The sequence below is a fragment of the Tachypleus tridentatus genome, chromosome 2 (genome assembly GCF_004210375.1).
Source record: "Tachypleus tridentatus isolate NWPU-2018 chromosome 2, ASM421037v1, whole genome shotgun sequence".
Taxonomy (NCBI): Eukaryota; Metazoa; Arthropoda; class Merostomata; order Xiphosura; family Limulidae; genus Tachypleus; species Tachypleus tridentatus.
The window spans coordinates 66,635,452-66,655,587 of NC_134826.1; the positions used below are offsets into that span (position 1 = coordinate 66,635,452).

The 20,136-nt window shown below is 33.1% G+C and overlaps 1 protein-coding gene across 4 annotated transcripts in view; it reads left to right on the top strand.

The window, feature by feature from the left end:
• LOC143244074 (cell division cycle protein 20 homolog) overlaps positions 1-20,136 on the top strand; it is a 34,312-nt gene that overhangs the window by 3,685 nt on the left and 10,491 nt on the right. For 3 of the 4 annotated variants that reach the window (XR_013024890.1, XM_076488104.1, XM_076488106.1), the window contains exons 2-6: positions 3,045-3,197; positions 4,051-4,299; positions 10,696-10,859; positions 11,606-11,713; positions 13,554-13,747. Coding sequence is in view for 3 of the 4 variants with exons in the window: in XM_076488104.1 (XP_076344219.1) it covers positions 10,724-10,859; positions 11,606-11,713; positions 13,554-13,747 (438 nt within the window). In the remaining variant the exon portion in view is untranslated. The remainder of the gene's footprint in view (positions 1-3,044; positions 3,198-4,050; positions 4,300-10,695; positions 10,860-11,605; positions 11,714-13,553; positions 13,748-20,136) is intronic. The other variant, XM_076488105.1, reaches the window with a different exon arrangement.

Here is a 20,136-nt window from a genome sequence, read left to right on the forward strand (position 1 = left end):
TGTTTTCTTGGGTCATACCATCACTGTTTCTTCTCTACCTGTCTCCTGAAGAGACCTATGATAAATCAGACCTTGATGCTCTCATTGAAACTTTGTTCCTTACCAAAGCATTCCACATGGGGTTGTGTTTTCCTTCCTCAGTGGGTCATACTTTTTCAGAACAGATGATCTGTCATTGCTCATTTTGGCTTTCGTATCCAGGTGCAGTTGGATAAATTGGGTCTGTCCTTTGATAACATTGCTGTATCCACTGGTCAGCCCATTCCACCATGGCTTATTACAGTGACCTATCTTTAAGTCATCTGAGAAAAGCAGATCCTCCCAAATAGAAATACTGTTTGCTATTTGATGAACGTCTATTTAACCATCTTTCCATTCCTATTTATACAGATGGTTTAAAATCAGGTGATTGTGTGGGCTCTGCCATGGTTTGTTGTGGTTCGGTGGTTGTGTGTAGAATCTCCTCTACAGCTTTTGTGTTCACTGCTGAACTGTGTGCCATTTCTCTTGTCCTGGATAACATAGAAGCTAAGCAGTACTCAAACTGCACTATTTATACTGACTTGCTTAGTTCTCTACTGACCCTGGAATCGCTTCACGTTAGTTCACACCCTGTTCTCGCAGATATTCACAACCAACTGGCCCATTTCTCATTGACATCTACTTCTATCCAGTTTTTCTGAATACCAGGCCACATTGGTATTTGCGAGAACAAGCTTGCTGACACTGCAGCTAAGTCTATCTGCCCTGGCACTATCACCGCTGTGCCTGTTCCATACATGATTTATGGTCCTGTATTCGAGGATTGGCTCCATACCAGCTGGCAGTCGACTTGGAGTGAGCAATGCAAAAACAAGCTTTTCCAAATAAAACCCTGTATTGGACTTTGCCCGTCTTGCTTCCGTAAGGATCGGAAAGAGGAAGTTGTTTTAACTAGACTGTGCATTGGTCATAGTTTTTTAACTCATCATTTTCTTTTATCTGGAACTGATGCACCAGTGTATAGCCTGTGTAACACTCGGGTCACAATAAGCCACGTTTTACTTTCTTGCTGTCGTAACAACTCTCAACGACAGTACCATTTTAAACATGTTCTGTCCCAAGGTTTGTCCATAACGGTAAATGGTGTTATTGTTGATGGTGACACTGTGTACCTTGGAAATGTTTTTAGTTTTTTAAAGGCCATTCATTGTTTTAATGCAATTTAATTTTTTTAAATTATACATTAGACTTTTTTTGATGTGATTCCCTTTTAAGAATCATAGTCTATCTAGTTTGATTTGAAATCAGAAAATGGCCATAATGTCATATAACTCTAAATCAGAACTGGAAAGGCCAACTTCAAGTGACTAATGCTGCTGTTTGAATTAACTGTTAGTCAACCTGGCGAGTTGTTATTAAAATTTTGGTACATGTCTTTTCAAACTTTTATTACTTTACTTTTTTAAAACGGCCATAACGTCAAATGACTCTGAACCAGGACTGGAAAGGCCAACCTCAGGTGAATGATGGGGGTTTTTATACCTGTCTGTTAGTCTTCCTGGTGAGTTATGGTAATTACAATTATGCTACAGAAAGTCCTTTACAACTTGTTTTACTGTAGTTTTTCTCTTAACATTATAGAATAGATGTAAACATTGGTTTTATGCTATTTATGTTTTTTTTAACTTTGTTTTGTTTTACCTTTGTTTCCTTTTATGAATTTTATTAAATTTAATTTTAACTTTTTACCGAATGTTTGGCACTGATAGCCTCACTGCTTTGTGCCATAAAACACCAAATCAACCAACCAACCAACTCTCATTAAAGGTCATTTGCCAAACTTTATGGAACTAAACAATTTATTCAGTTTATTCTGTAATATTGCTACATCATCAATACAGGGAGAAATACTTGGGAGTTTGATATTATTTGCAGGCTTTTCTTTTTTATAGCTCTGCCAGTATTGTTGATGTCATTGAGATAAAACAAATGCCTAAGAACTGCCCCCTGCAACACTATTGGTAATATGGATCCAGTATAATTGGTCTCAATTAATAACCTTTTGCCATTTTCCATCCAACCAGTTGTTGTTCAATTAATTATTCTTTCATCAAACCCTATTAAGTTGAGTTTCTTAGCCATTCTTTTGCTTAGTACCTTATCAAAATCTTTTTGAAATTATAAGCATATCAGATGTGCACCCTTTCTATTATCTAGAGAAAACTCCTCAAAAAAAATTCTGGTCTCATTGTCTCATTCTGAAAATTAGAACTAAAATTCCATTTCTTTTCACCTCTACACATAGTAAAACAAACCTAATTTTGCAATTCTTCTTATTAATCAATAAGAATATTAATATTAATCAATGTCCCAAATGGAATGACCCAAATCTAAAATGGCATTACCTTTACCTTTTTTATTCGGCTGTCTAACCATTTAGTGTAGGAAACTATAATAAATCTCTTAAGGAGATACCTTTCCACTCACTGTTTGACTATAGCCACAATTAATATATCTAAAATTAAGTTTTTTGATAAATGTTGCATGTGTATTCTTGTTAGTAACAATCCTGATCCCATATACAAGTGTTACATAAGATTTACCTTGACTGTGAATGTAATTTTAAAATTTAAATTTTTGTAAGTTATCATAATTGATTGATTGTGTAAGAGCAGAGTCAGGTCAATTTTCATGTTAATTTTGTGTTACAAAAATGATCAGGTATCTTGACTTTAGATGTGGTTACATGTAATTGTTTTTTTAGCAAATTTTAGAGTATTTCATTTTTACAGACTTATTATTAATGAGTTAGATAATAAAGGTACTTATTTATTCCCTGGATAATTTTATAAATGTTAGTAATGTCACATATTACAAGTGGTGTATATATGCTTTTTCAGTCCCTGCTATTACTTTTGAGTGAATAAAAGGTTGAAGTTTCAGTAGTTATCCAAAAAAGCCACTTGCGTTGTATACGTGTGTTTGAGAAATTAATTTTCTGTATAATAGCCATTTGTTTTATATGTGGATTAAAAATAAAATTTAAGGATTGCATTTTACAGATTGGAAAGAAGAAAGGCTTGCTAGTGAGCTTGTACAATTTTATCCATATTACATTGCAAGTGGTATGTCTCCTAGTTCCATGTCACGACTTAGGAAGAAGGCCATTGAACATGGAATAAAAATTCATTTGTGTGTTTCAGATGGATATTTAGGTCATTATTTGTTTTAATCTAAGGTGAAAAAAAACAACTAAAACAAAATAAACAGATTGTGTAATATCCTGTAGTTTAATTCTTGGTCAAGAATAGATGCTTCAATTTTTATTTTTTATGGAGGTAGTTATTCTGAGCCATGTGATAAGATCTAATTGTGTAACAAATCATTTATCATAAAATAAACTTGTAATAAATATTTTGAATGATGAGACAAACTGGTTTTTATTTCTAACTATAATCAACATATAATTATATGCAGTGAGTTTCCAAATACTAGAAAACATATAAAATGGGTCAGCAACGTATTATATAAAGACAGTACATTTTTAACAAAAGTTTATATGGCCTCATTAATATAACTATAAAAATTTATTATAAGAATTTGCTTTTGCCAACAATAAGTACATGTGCAAACAAATCTGTTATGACTTAAATTGGAGTGAAAATAACATTTTGGAAAAATAAAGACTGACTAATAACTACTGAATTATTTCCATTCTATTAGATATTAACAGAAGCAGAATTGTGATTAGTACAAGGAAAAAATGATTAAATTGATTTCTTTGAACTAAATTTTTTTAAACTATGTAAATATTGCTTGTGACACAGTACTTCTGCATGGTGGATTTTATCACATGTCTAGTGTGAAATGTTAAAGATTTCAGTAATGCAGGTTGCATGTTTCCTGAATTAATAACATTAAGTTTCAGGTTAGTTAGAAAATGTTTTGCCTGCAGAGAAATTATTCCAAATTATATCCAATTATCAGAAGTATTGAATTTGATAATATACCATTGTAAAGTAATATTTAGGAAAACTGAATTCTAAAGGAAAATTTTCTTTATTGCAGAACTAAATCCATCACCAAGAAGCCCTTTAAGTTCTCCTGATTCACCTAGCATGGATAACCTGTCCCTTCTACTGATGGCAGCCCTAGTTTGACATCAAAAGTAGCCTCTAAGCATCGGATAAAAAACACGAAGCCAAGACAGAGAAGCTGCAGTGAATCCAAAAAGTTATTATTAAAGAAAGATTATTTAAAGAAAAGTATAATCCTAAAGGATAAAGATTTGGGATCACCAAGCAAGAAACAGGACAGGTACTGTAAGCTAAAGTAATACAATGACAATAAAATATTAACTCTCTCACTGCCACATTTGTACATAACTCTCCTAGTGTCAAGTGTATTTTTAGATACACTCTTTAAAACAATGTGAATATTTCACTACTTTTCTGACACTTCGGACTACTTTTCATTGAGAAATTGGAAGAGGAGATTTTTTTTTTTTTCGAGGTGTTACAAAATTCGAATGTCCCATAGCATTATTCTATAAGGGAATATTTATGTCTATGGCAGTAAAAGAGTTATAGACAAAAAGTCCATGATATTTATTAATGAATAAAGCATAGTACTGTAGAAATTACGTATTTCTGCAATGACTTTTTCTAATACAGTAGTGACTTTTTTGCATTTTTAAATTATGACTAAATCAAATGGCAGTTAAATATTTAGCTTATCATATTTTGAAAAATTTTAAGACATAATTTTTCAAACTGTTTTTGAGACTAATAGACAACTTACAGGTTTAATTTGAAACACATAATAATGAGAACTTGTGTGATAAAATTGTAACAGCTTATTAATAAGCTACAGAATTCAACCATGAGAATACTGAAATTTCTATACTTCCAAATACTGAAACAGGTTTTCTTCTATCAAAATATTTACAATTCATCCTAAGTCTATTTTCAATTGAACCCTGACTACTGAGCTTAAAGTTTACTTAGAGATAAAAATTAATTGTATTTTTTAAATAAAGTAACTTGATAATATTATAATTTTAGTGAAATAGAAAATTATGAATTTTCATAATGATCACATAATTTCCTCATATGTTGTCCATCTATCAGCTATAATTAAGTGACAAGATTAATTATGTGTGCTAATCCCCTTACTTCTCTCATCTTCAGATGTTTTACCAATCAGTTTCAAATGATTTAAACATTACATTAAAGATTGACATTTTTAATCATACTTCAAATACATATTAATAAAGAATGATTAATAAAATTTGTGATAAAAATATTTCATCTTTTGAAACAAAAATCAAAATATTTATTTACAAAATAGAAGTATGACATGTTGCATACTTACATTAGAACCATTCTGTGTGATTCAGAACATGATGAGTAGTGCATTGTTATTGTTATTTAACACCTTTGGTATTTCTAACTTTTATCGAAGATCAACAAACTATTATATTGAAATCACTCTAGCTATGATATATGTTATATGACTTGTTTTTTATTGGTATATTTTTTAAACCTTTTTGGTTGTTTAAAAACATTACTCCCTGATTTAATTTTTAATCTAACCTAGTTATTAAGTGGATTACTTTTTGTTGAAGTTACAAATATCTTTCCAAGTAATATTTTTATGAGTTTTCAAAAAGTGGTAAACCTTTGTTTCAGCAATAGAATTTTGTTTCAGCTCAATGAAGGTTTTAAAAAGATGGAAGGTCAAATTGTTAAAGTTGTGATCATTGCTCATTGATAATATAATGTTTTTTTATCTTTTCTTTAGAGTGTACATGGTTTAACTGTAGAAAACTGTATTACAATGTACAGCACAATATGAGGGAATTGATGTATTTTCTTAAGTTAGAAAATATTTAACACAAGATTGTGTTTAAACTCAATATGTGGGTATTTTGCTTTCACACAACATTTTGTACTGACAAAACTTGTTTGATTTGTGAAACATTTTTATAATATATTGTTCAGTGTAGCTGAAAATATGTTAAAATGTTTTTTCTTTTTTTAATGGAAACAGCATGTTCAATTTGAACGAGTGAGACATTAAACAGGCAAAAAAAAAAACTATATGAACACCATTTTTTGTTGGGAGTACTTAGGGTTGTATCCAATATACTTTTATAAACAATTGGTAATTTAATAATTTTGTTGTTTCTTTAGAAAATAAAGAAGATCTGACTTGACTTTCAAAAACATCGTAATAGATTTTGTATCTTTTAAACTTTATTGTAGATTGCTTCCTCTTTTAACTTGGAGGATTTTATATGAGTACTTTTTGAATTCTTTTAACTTTAACTTTTTGAAGTAAATTATTTAAGTTTTAAAAAGAGAAATTTTAGCTTTGGAATTTAGTTTTAAAGTGTAGTTTAGTTAAGATTTAATCTGTAGTTTAAACATTGATTTTAGTTTTGTTTAAACTTAATTTTTGTAACTTTATTTTAAAAATCCCTTCAAGTTTAGAGTTTAAATTAACCTACACTGAACAGATGAGAGGTTTTTAGATAGTCTTAAACTCCATCTTATTAATTTGACCACCAGACTCTTGTTCTTGTTCAGTTTTTGTTTCATATCATAATATTGATTGTGTTTGTTTTAATGAATATTTGTCAATTTGTGAAATTACAAGTGTTGATTGTTACTTCTAGATTATTATGATTATAGCATTTTCCTCCATAACCCAAGATTCTCAACACCTTGAGATTGTAGATGTAACTAAATGTTTTCCAGTAAAATCGTTTCATGAAAGTACCTTAAGAGAAACTGGAGATTTTCACATTCCTATAGGTTAAATATACGCCCATGCACTAATTATCCATAAAACATGTATCTTTAGTTTTCACAAACCTCTCAGTCAGTGGGCTTCATTGGGTCTTATCTTGACCAATAACTTAATATTCAAGCAGTCTTCTGTTTGATCACTGGCCAATCTTTATACCTTTTATTCAAAATTTGTTCTCTTTGCCACTGGTTGTTATGTAAACAGTTCCTGGTTCCAGTAAGAAAGAAATTGCACTGAGATTTTAAAACTGTTTCATAATCACAAGATCTGACTTGGGTTAGAATCCATTAACATACACATTGTGTTATCTTAGGTACCTTCTTCTATTTACAAATTTAATACTGCCACTGGTGTGACTTACAAAGTTTCATACTGCAGGTGTTTCCATCTTCACATTTGCTGTAAATTAACATCTTCCATTTTCATTCATGTTGTGGTGAATTATGTCAAGAACACCTAAGATAACTATTTGTATGAATAACTACTTCTATCTGTAGATCACAATTAAATAAAACATTGGATACATCAAGTTTATATTTGTTTTGATATCTAAGATAACTACTTCTATCTGTAGATCACAATTAAATAAAACATTGGATACATCAAGTTTATATTTGTTTTGATATCTAAGATAACTACTTCTATCTGTAGATCTCAATCAAATAAAACATTGGATACATCAAGTTTATATTTGTTTTGATATCTAAGATAACTACTTCTATCTGTAGATCACAATTAAATAAAACATTGGATACATCAAGTTTATATTTGTTTTGATATCTAAGATAACTACTTCTATCTGTAGATCACAATTAAATAAAACATTGGATACATCAAGTTTATATTTGTTTTGATATCTAAGATAACTACTTCTATCTGTAGATCTCAATCAAATAAAACATTGGATACATCAAGTTTATATTTGTTTTGATATCTAAGATAACTACTTCTATCTGTAGATCACAATTAAATAAAACATTGGATACATCAAGTTTATATTTGTTTTGATATCTAAGATAACTACTTCTATCTGTAGATCACAATTAAATAAAACATTGGATACATCAAGTTTATATTTGTTTTGATATCTAAGATAACTACTTCTATCTGTAGATCACAATTAAATAAAACATTGGATACATCAAGTTTATATTTGTTTTGATATCTAAGATAACTACTTCTATCTGTAGATCTCAATCAAATAAAACATTGGATACATCAAGTTTATATTTGTTTTGATATCTATCTGTAGATAATACTAAGATAACTATTTTCTATCTGTAGATCTCAATCAAATAAAACATTGGATACATCAAGTTTATATTTGTTTTGATATCTAAGATAACTACTTCTATCTGTAGATCTCAATCAAATAAAACATTGGATACATCAAGTTTATATTTGTTTTGATATCTAAGATAACTACTTCTATCTGTAGATCTCAATCAAATAAAACATTGGATACATCAAGTTTATATTTGTTTTGATATCTAAGATAACTACTTCTATCTGTAGATCTCAATCAAATAAAACATTGGATACATCAAGTTTATATTTGTTTTGATATCTAAGATAACTACTTCTGTCTGTAGATCTCAATCAAATAAAACATTGATACATCAAGTTTATATTTGTTTTGATATCTAAGATAACTACTTCTACATCTGTAGATCTCAATCAAATAAAACATTGGATACATCAAGTTTATATTTGTTTTGATATCTAAGATAACTACTTCTATCTGTAGATCTCAATCAAATAAAACATTGGATACATCAAGTTTATATTTGTTTTGATATCTAAGATAACTACTTCTATCTGTAGATCTCAATCAAATAAAACATTGGATACATCAAGTTTATATTTGTTTTGATATCTAAGATAACTACTTCTATCTGTAGATCTCAATCAAATAAAACATTGGATACATCAAGTTTATATTTGTTTTGATATCTAAGATAACTACTTAGATCTGTAGATCTCAATCAAATAAAACATTGGATACATCAAGTTTATATTTGTTTTGATATCTAAGATAACTACTTCTATCTGTAGATCTCAATCAAATAAAACATTGGATACATCAAGTTTATATTTGTTTTGATATCTAAGATAACTACTTCTATCTGTAGATCTCAATCAAATAAAACATTGGATACATCAAGTTTATATTTGTTTTGATATCTAAGATAACTACTTCTATCTGTAGATCTCAATCAAATAAAACATTGGATACATCAAGTTTATATTTGTTTTGACATTTAAGATAACTCTTTGTATGAATAAGTACTTCTATCTGTAGATCACAATCAAAAACATTGGATACATCAAGTTTATATTTGTTTTGACATCTAAGATACTGCCTGTGAATTTCTTATGCTATGGATAATTTTACTCACTTGTAAACATTTTGATTTATTTCAATAATAATATCTTGTTCTACTATTGCTGAAACACAAGAGGTAAAATTGTGTTTTCTCCCTAACATGGTGTGAACCTCTCAAGTACTTTTATACTTCTATGACAATTCAGTATCCTGACAAATATTGTCATCAAATTGAAACATTTTCTCATCAGTTAAGATCAAGATAGCACTTGTATAAATTGTTAGTAACAGATGTTTGAAGGAAGAACAGTGTTGAATTATACCCATTAAATATTTTTGAAATTAATGTCCACTGTCTCAAAATACAATAAAAAATTTGACATGCTAACTTATTGTATAAAGATAAATAAAATACCATGAAACTGGGATGTTTCATGCACTATAAATGTATCAACATCTTACTGTGACATTGTTTTTCAATATTCATTTTGATGCACTTCAGAGATTACACTTTTTTTAGTATTTGTCTAATGGCCTCTTAGTTGCTTAATGGTCAGTCTGAAGGTTTATCTAAATATTGGGTTTCAGTACCCACCCCTCAAGGTGAATTTCTGTACTTGGTTATGTGAACTTCCAGAGAAGGTTCTGTACTTTCAGTTTACCTCCTCTGAGATCTGAACATCTATCTGTGTGTTTGCTTAACGTGGTTACCTGTGAAGGGGAGAGGAGGATCCTGGTGGTTAAGTGGTGTCTGGCATACTGCAACACATGCCACTTTGGTCTTGAATTCTCGTATACATGTGCTTCCCCAGGTTCAATCAGCTGGTTGTTTTGGACTAAGCTGAGCTGAGTACGAGTGTTGGGCATTCTTAATAGATGTTGTTGGTCACTGTGTGTGATGCTGTTGTGTGGGTGAAGTGCTCACAAAGCCGTGATGTTGTTACAGCATCCTTGCTTAGCATTGTCGTGCATCTCCTTGCAGGACTCCATGGTGGGTAGGGTCAGTGGGGACTGAATATTTCTCCTTATATTATGGATTCTCCAAATCCTAATAAAATAATAATAAAACAGCTCATTGGTAAGCAAACATGTCTCAAAGACTGAACAGCAGTCTCTACCCCATTCGGCACCTGTACCTTGTTTTATCATAATGCATTTTTTTCTCAGGCAAACCTTTAAGGCAAATGTCTCCCATTTTTATTCAGAAGAGATTAGATAAGCTTGCTGGTCCTCCAAATTCAGTCAAAAAGCTACTTTCTGGACACATGAAGGAAACATCTACATCAACACATGGTGAACTCTTTCTTAGTTCAAAAGCCATTAGGGATATACTTATTGAGGTTACTTCCCATACTACTTTGAATTCCTCATAAGTTATTGATAATATTCTTATTAATAACATTTTGATGTTCCACTGAACAAGGCTTATGTATTAAGGAAAGGTGTTTTTTGCAATTAATATTTTATGTGAAGTTTATTAATGTGCAGGAGTTTTGCTATAATAATTTTAGAAATTGAAAGATAATTTAAAATAATTTGTTTTTCCTGTTTTATTTACAATTTACAATTTATAGATTTATACCAAATCGGAGTACAACTAACATGGAGTATGCATATTTTAAAATCTTTGGTGAGGACTGTTCCATCAGTCAACAGGGAAGCTGTATGTATCGACAAGTTCTAACTCCTCCGGAACCTGCAATGTTTTCATTCCGAACAAAAGAGAAGGCTATCTCAGGTAATTCCTAGTCAATTCTGCATACATAATTTTATTTATCTATAAGAGTAAATATTTAACTTTTTCTTTTATGAAATGTAAAGTTTGTCCATTTATTAAGACTCCCAAAATATTTTGTTATAAATAATGAGTAAAAATCTTATCAAAATATATTAAAATATAACTAAAGAAAAAAAAACATTTACTCAGATTTATGGATCAAAGAACCAAAATGATTTACTTATGATGAATCTGTCTTCATATTTTGATTATACTATATAATTAATTTTAATTGTATTTTTGTTGTTAATAACTAAATCACATATTTATCTTTATCCATACCAGTATACCAAGTAAGTAATCACCAGGGAATAAAGCTGTAATTTTGGCAAATTTCTCTGTTACTGTGCAGAATTTGTGTACAAACTTTAAATGGAAACTGTAAAAAGAACCAAGCATTAAATATGAAATATACTGAAATGTTTAAAAATTTAAAAATCTTTAGTATTTAGGCCCAGGAACCTATCACCTGACTTAGAGTTGTGTGCAATAAGTAAATCTCAGACTTTAGTTAGAATGCCGATTAGGCAAGATAAAGCTCTCACAATTCTGAAATTTAGCCCTGAGTAGCTGAGGCAGTAATAAAGTATAATATTAATATAGTTACATTAATTGGAAGCTTATTACTTCTACAAAACAAAAGTTGCAGGAAATAAGTTTTGTATAAAGCACATTGACTTTGTTAAGTAATTTTTCTTTTTAATTAGCTAGTGGAATGGAAACTGAGTTATTTGCTCATGTGTACAATATTACAAGGTCAATATCTTTGTCTCCAGAAAAAGTGTTGGAAGCTCCAGATATACTGACAGATTTCGGTAAGTTGCTTTTAAACAGTAATCTTGATAGTGAAAGCTTACCAGAAATTCTACAGATGTCTTACATACTAATTTGTGAAGTTCAGTCAAATAAATTAAGACAAGTAAAACAAGTGATTAAGCTTGGTAATTATTATTAGTAATTATTTAATTTATCTTATTATTTTATTTATTTTGTGCACCACCTATATTTTTCATGAATGTGGTAAAGGGAAAATGTCAAATTTTCAAACAGCCTAGGAGAACCAAACTACCAAATACCTTCCCTGTCTAGTAGTTAGCAAACTAAACTGCAGATCAAATGGTTTAAACCATAATATGCTCTACACTTTCAGCTGTTGTTTGCCATAATATTCTTTACACTTTTAACTATTGTTTGCCATAACCTTAAGAGTCAATCTCACTATCCAGTTAAAAGTAGACAGTGAGTGCAGCTGACTTGCAAACCCACCCACATTTTATCCAGAATTTCAAAATACTGTCACATAAGGTGCTATTCAAGGTGAAAGTATCGGCAAGGTACATCAGTGTTCTGCAGCCTTACGAAGCTTTTTAATTAGTATATATTATGTGTTGTTATTGTTTTTTAATGAACTTTCTAATATAAGTTAGTACAGTTCTGTGATTTGGATTGCTAGCACTACTAAACTAATGTTGTCAAACATATTAAAACCTGAAATTTGTCACTAAAGGCAGTTAGTTTATAAATAATTTTTCATTCACAAACAAACAGGTGTTTTTTAGTTGAACTGATGTGAGATTTGGAAATTTACTTCCATCTAATCCATGTTATATATAAAAACATAAAATTTTACACTACAGTAGCTACCTGTCACAACTTCAGTGATTATTGTGTATTAAAGTCAGAATACTAACTGGTCTTCTGTAGTGTCATTGAAGATTGCCAATATGAATTTATCATTTTGTTATATGTATACATAATTTTTTTACTACTACAAAATACTACCAAATATGCAAAATTTAAAATTAAACAAAACAAATATTGAAATATTTAAATTCATTTGTATTTTTAAATAAGCAGTTATTACTATATAATAATTATGAATTAAAAGAAGGTATTTCAGAGGCACAAAGTACTGAAGTAAAACAACAAAGCTGCTGTTTGGTAAATACAAGAATAATTGCTACCCAGTGAGAAATTGAGTAATTTGGAAGTATGAAATAGTATTAATGTATGACAGAAAATTGTCTTTAAAAACATAGTACCGTGAACATAAAAACAGTGATATAGGAAAGTCATTTAATGATTTTAGATAAACTCGTATATAAATTTGTAAAATAGTCCTAGTATAACATTAGATGTTAGGAGAATGCAAGAAAAATATCTTGGAAGTAAATGTGATGAACGAGTTCTGTGCTTAGTTGAGAAAAATATTCACATTAAGGGTTACTATGACAATATATATATATATAATCCATTAGGAATGGTGTGAATTATGAGATGAAATAACTTTTGATGTTATGAAGAAGGTAAAAAGACAGAAAAGGGAATGTAGAGGAATAAAGCAGTGACTGCAGGAAGTGAAAGGTTGGAGTAGTTAGAAATACTTAAATAGCAGGATAGAGTAAACACTGCAGTTTATACATGCAGAGGGCTAGGCTAGTTATAGAAAAGTTAGATTGTGTAGCTATGGAAAGACAAAAGCAGGATTTATAGGAATTTGATCAAAAAATAAAGAATAGCATACAGTTGTGGTAGTTTCTAGAGTAGAAGGAGGTACGTTAGAAAACTGTATTAAACTAAAGCTAAATGGTACAGGTTTGGGTAAAATTATCGATGTTGTTTATATCGAAGTAAAATAAATGCTTGGACTTTTAGATCTTCATCTGTTGGACTGGTCTTCAACACCACTGTTAGCTGTTGCACTTAATAAACAGTTGCATCTGTGGGACAGTCAAGATGAGAAAGCAATGCACCTGTTGGAGCTTTCTGATGAGGGATACATTTGTTCGGTGAAATGGGCTACGACAGACCCAATCCTTGCTGTAGGTTTAAATTCTGGCAGTATTGAGGTATGGTCGTAAAGTTGTCTATATTTGGTGATTGCAGGATTCTAAGTTTTTGTTATCATTTAAAGAAACCAAACTTATGAATAAAAATGTTGTAGGCAATCATCTTTGCACCTGGTTTGACCATTTTTGTCATTACAACATCGTATTAGAGGTCATAATTCACTGTGGACCAGAGTTTTATTCATTGACTGAAATATCTGTGTTGCAACATTTGCTTTTGAAAATTAAAGATTAGCTCTTATTTAATCTAAGATATTGAATTTTTATATCAAATTGAGCCCAAATCATAGATTAACTTTTGAGTATGTAATAATAAAGTTTAGCAGTTGTGATTATGAAACTTGTATGTAATATTTTAAAAATTGTGTACCTAGCCTACCAATAGACTTGGAGAAATGAATTATCAAAATAAGCATTTCATGTAGATTAGCTGGTAGAGGTCAGTGTTTATTACTGAAGTAGTATAACTATGCTTCATTAAAGCAGTTTTTACACTCTTAAATAATTCCACAAAAAAGTGTCTGAAACATCTTTTTTTTTAAGTAGTGTATATTGTAACTGTATGGGTGTGTTGGTATAAGGATTCTTCTACAGTAGGCATCTGTGACTTCTTGGTAATAAGTTCAACATTAAACAAACATGATGCACTCCACTTGTTTTTAAAGTAAAATTTATATTCAAATCAAGTTAAACATATGTACAAAAAATTTTATACAATGGAAAAAATAGCTGTATCATTAACACTATACATTTCTCTTCTCAAAAATCAACTTAAACCAATTTGATTGCTTTAGAATTCAGTTGGCAGGCTTAACTTTTTTTATCATAAAAGCATCTGTATATAATTCACTTATGCTGTTGCATGATTTACTGCAGTTGTATCCTGAACGTCCATTAATCATCTGCTCTTCATACTTCTAATTATTGTCTGCTTTTTGTCAAATTTCAATTAGTTTAGAACACACTTTTACAAGGCAAATTATTCTCCTTCTCTCTTTCAAACTGTTAATCTCTCTCCAACTTATGAACTGTCAAGCCATTCATTCCCATGGTTGTTAACTTTTCTCTGACTGAAGTTCTCTTTCACATGACTTTACTTTTACTCTGCTTCTGGTCATCTTGTCACAGCCGTGTATATGTCTATCACTTAGACCTTCTGGAAATCTCTACAGCTTTAACATCAATGGATTACAAAGAGTGTTCAATGACCTCAAAGTTAATTAATTGCAAACACAAAATAAATAAATTAATTAATAATATTACCTAGCCGTTTATATATGATAAAAATGTTCAATAAATTTTTTAACTTTATTAGGAAAATTACTGATTTATGCATTCTTCTGTTCAGTTTTAACAATGTACAAGTAATGAATTTTCTGACTTTTTGATATTTTTTCTTAAAAGTATATTTTAGTTTTGAAATATATGTGGAAAGAGAAAACATTTATTTTAACACTAGCTTTTATACATTAGATAACCGCAACAAAATTTCACAGCATATGTTTTGTAAGAATTTTCTATATTTCTGCAGTTTACCATTAAAAAAAAAGAAGTAAATTTTATACATAAATAAATGTACCAACTATTATTAACTTTTGTATGTGACAGAAGATATAATTGTAAGGTGGAAAATGAGATAGAAGTTTTCTTATTTTCTAACTCATGACACTGTTTCATTGTAAGAAAGCAGTTATCTAAGTTGAAGTACCAGTGAACTGACAGGGAATGTTTAAACTTAATTAAAACAATGAAAGCTTAAGAGCAGTCATATATTTTAAAATTATAACAAAATCTCTTCATAAATATCATTTGCCAGTTTGCTTTCTGTCTACCAACAAATAAAGCCTTTTGGTGTGGATTCCTGTACGTGGTGAGGGGACCTCCCACAGAAGGTTCTGTTCTTTCAGGTTACCTCTTTTGGGATCTAAACATCCACCCACGTTTGCCGTGCGTGGCAACCAGTGAAAGGGAGGAGAGGATCCTGGTGGTTGAGGGGTTCACCCCTAACACACCACTTTGGCCTTGAATTCCTGTAGAAGGGCGGCCTTTGGGTGGCCCCCCTCTGGTCAATCGGCTGGACCATTTGGGCTAGGGTTAACCAAGTACCAGTGTTGGATGTTGTCAATGCGTGTTGTGGACGTTGTGTCTGATGCTGGTGTTTGGGTATAGTGCTTATGAAACCCTGGTGTTGCTGCAGTGTCCTTGCTTGACATTGTAGTGCTTCCCCTCGTAGGGCTTCATGGTGGGTGGGGTCAGTGAGCACCGACATTTTCTTTTTTCTATGGATCCTCCAAATAAAATTTTAAGTAAAATTGTAAAAAAACAGTCTGTCAAAAAGTAAATGACCACGTCTTGAAGACTCTGATCAGTAATCTTCAACATCTGTACCATCAGTTGTACCTCATTTTCTCATCCTAAATTCTCTTTCAGAGAAACCTTTAGGGCAAATGTCTCCTTTTTTTATTCAGAAGGGACTGGAGGGACTTGCTGGCTCTCCAAAGTTAGTAAAGAAACTTTGATCTGGAGACATATTGGTTGAAACATCCACATTCCAACACAGTGAACTCCTCTTGAATTCAAAGGCAATTGGGGATATACCTATTGAGGTTACATTTCGTGCTACTTTGAATTCATCACGAGGAGTTATTGTTAAGAGGGATTTGAAGAACGTCCCCAAGTCAGAGATACTCGCTGGTTTCTCCACTTCAGGAACTTCTGCAGTGAGGTGCATCTCCACTCGTAAAGATGGAGTTACAGTGTAGACAAATATCCTCGTTTTGACATTTACATCACCACGTGTACCTGCCACCATCAAGGCAGGTTATCTAATAATTCCTCTTGAATTCAAAGGCAATTGGGGATATACCTATTGAGGTTACATTTCGTGCTACTTTGAATTCATCACGAAGAGTTATTGTTAAGAGGGATTTGAAGAACGTCCCCAAGTCAGAGATACTCGCTGGTTTCTCCACTTAAGGAACTTCTGCAGTGAGGTGCATCTCCACTCGTAAAGATGGAGTTACAGTGTAGACAAATATCCTCGTTTTGACATTTACATCACCACGTGTACCTGCCACCATCAAGGCAGGTTATCTAAATTGCAGGGTACGGCCGTAGATTCCAAACCCTCTCTGATGTTTTCAGTGTCAATGATTCGATCACTCAAAGACATTATGTCATGGTTCCCTGACGTGCTCGTTGTGATGGCAAGGACCACAATGCCTGTAAGTGTGAAACAGACCCACATTGTGTCAACTACAATGGTTCTCACCCTTTCTACTTTTGTTCTTGCTCTAAATGGTGGGAAGAAAAAGAGGTGCAGCATTTGAAAATGACTCCTAACATGACTTATCCTGAAGCTCGGAAATTGCTGTCCACCACTTTATCTCGGACATGTGCTGCTGCACTTTGTTCAACAACTACAGTGGAAGTGCAGACAGAATCTCTCAAAACAAATGAAAAGCCTTTTGAATCAACTTATACACCCATCTCTGTTCCTCCAATACATTCCAACAAACTCCAAGATCCACATCTTTTGGTTCCAGGTACAGGCATTTCTTTGGATAAATCTTTTTCTCCCACCCCAAGATGCAAAACAATCATTTATTCCCATCCTCAGTTACTGGAATCCCCTTCCAACAACAAAGACCTGTCCAATAGACCCAGGGCAGGTCCCATGGAGATCAATAGAACCCCCCTTGAATAAGGACAGTAAGGAAAAAAACGTGGTAATAAACAGAAGGGTTCTCCAGCCAATTCGCCTACACATCATTAAAAATGGCCACCTTGATACAATGGAACTGTCGAGGTTTACGTTCTAATCTGGATGACATCTAAACAGTGATTGCCTCCTACCATCATGTATGTCTTTCTTTACAGGAAACATTTCTGAAACCTGCCGATACAGTCACCTTTCGGCAGTTTTCTGTGGACAGAAATGACAGGGTGTGTGATGGACGAGTACATGGAGGGGTGGTACTGTTGGTTGATCAGCATGTGCCCACCCTGTCTTTGTCACTCAATACACCCTTGGAAGCCGTAGCCATCCGTGTTTCCTTGGGTCATACCATCACTGTTTGTTCTCTCTACCTGTCACCTAGAGAGACATATGATCAATCAGACCTTGATGCTCTCATTGAACAGTTGCTGTCTCCCTTTCTAATCCTGGGGGACTTTAATGGACATCATGCCCTCTGGGGAAGTGCTGTTATTGATGGGAGGGGTTGCTCTGCAGAGCGTATGCTCTCTGATCACAACCTTTGTCTTTTCAATACTGGTTCTTCCACTTATCTTCATGCACCTAGTCTGTCCTTTACTGCTGTTGATCTCTCAGTTTGCTCCCCTTCATTATTCTCCCATTTTCTTATACTTTTGAGAGAGACTGGCTGTGGTTGATGCCACCCAACCCTCGTGCCCCAGTGGAAGCGAAATCAGGCAGACTGGTCCACTTTCACTGCTTTCGCAGAACTTGATCCTTCCATCATCTGTCAGCCATCAATAAACGACTGTGTGGCAGCAATAACTGACTGTATTATACAAGCAGCTGCTCAATGTATTCCTGAAACCTCAACACGTTTTCCACTATATTTTCGTCAGTGGTGGAAGCCTGCCTGCCATATGGCACGGAAGGCTCAAAATCAGGCCTGGGATCCTTTCCGTAGATATCCCACACTTTCAAACCACATCGCTTTCCAGCAGGCTTGTGCGCATGCAAGGTGGGTAAGAGGTCAAAGCCAGAAAGAATCTTGGATTAAGTTCACAACTGGCATATCTTCTACTACCAGTTCCAAAGTCACATGGGACAGAGTTCAAAAGGTCAGTGGGCACTAAAATTCTGTCCCCTTCTTGATCTTACTCTCTGATGGCCAAGAAGTAGCTGATATCCAGAACATCGCTGATACTCTAGGTGAAAGCTTTTTCCGGGTATCTAGCACTTCTGCTTGTTCCTCCACCTTCTTGGCCATCAAGACTCAGGCAGAGCGTTCACCTCTTTCCTTTCAAACTGACTGTCTCTATGACTATAATCGTCCCTTTACACTGGTGGAACTCAAACTGTACCCAGATGATGTACACTATGACATGCTGCACCATCTATCTTCTGCTTCTCTTGCTGTTCTTCTACTTCTTTTTAACCGGATCTGGCAGGAGAATGTTTTTCCTGATGCCTAGTGCCAGGCTATTATCTTACCTTTCTCTAAGCCTGGGAAAGATCCCAAGATTCCTTCAAACTACTGTCCAATTGCTTTGATGAGCTGTCTCTGTAAGACCTTAGAGAGGATGGTTAATGCTCATCTTGTTTGGTTCCTCGAATCAAACAACCTCCTCTCACCCACCCAGTGTGGATTCTGAAGACAGCACTCTACCATGGACCATCTGATTTGACTTGAAACATCAATCAGAGAAGCATTTCTCAAATTACAACATCTTGTATCAATATTCTTTGACATTGAGAAAGCTTATGACACAACATAGAGGTGTGGCATTTTGTGAGACTTCCATATATATGGGTTTTGTGGCCATTTACCCAATTTTATTAAAAATTTTTAATGAACAGGAAATTGCAAGTTCATGTCAGTTCAACACTTTCCCGTACTTTTCTACAGGAACTTGGGAGTTTCTCAGGGCTGTGTTTTGAGTGTCACATTTTTCAGTATAAAGATTAATGCCATCACTGAAGAACTCCCTCTCATTGTTGCAAACAGGCTCTATGTCGATGACTTTCACATCTCATATCAGTTGTCGAACATGAGATATATTAAGCGGCAACTACAAACTGCCGTCGATCGTGTACTGAAGTATACCACGGCAAATGGCTTTAATCTCTCTCTCTCTCTCTAATACCATTTGCATGCACTTTTGCTGCTCATGGGGTATTCACCCTGATCCTGAACTCCTTGTTGGTGAAGTTTCATGCCTGTGGTCCCAGAGACCAAGTTCTTGGGGCTTATCTTTGACCTAAGCTGACTTTTATACGACACATTAAGCAGCTACAAGTCAAATGCACAAGAGCACTGAACATCCTCTGTGCCCTCTCTACCACCATTTGGAAAGCAGATTGATGTTCTATGTTAAAGATATATCGTTCTCTTATTTGATTGAAACTCGACTCTGGCTCGCCGGTCTATGGCTCTGCCAGACCCGTGGCCTTAAAGATGCTGGACCCCATTCATTACCAAGGACTTTGACTCTGCACTGGGGCTTTCCACACCTCCCCAGTTCAGAGCTTATACGTAGAATCTCATGAACCTAATTTGCTCCTTTGCAACTGTCTTTTCCTTATTCTTCGAAATTTCATTCCTTACCAAAGCATCCCACCTGGGGTTGTGTTTTCCTTCCTCGGTGGGCTGTACTTTTTCAGAACAGATGATCTACCATTGCTCCTTTTGGCC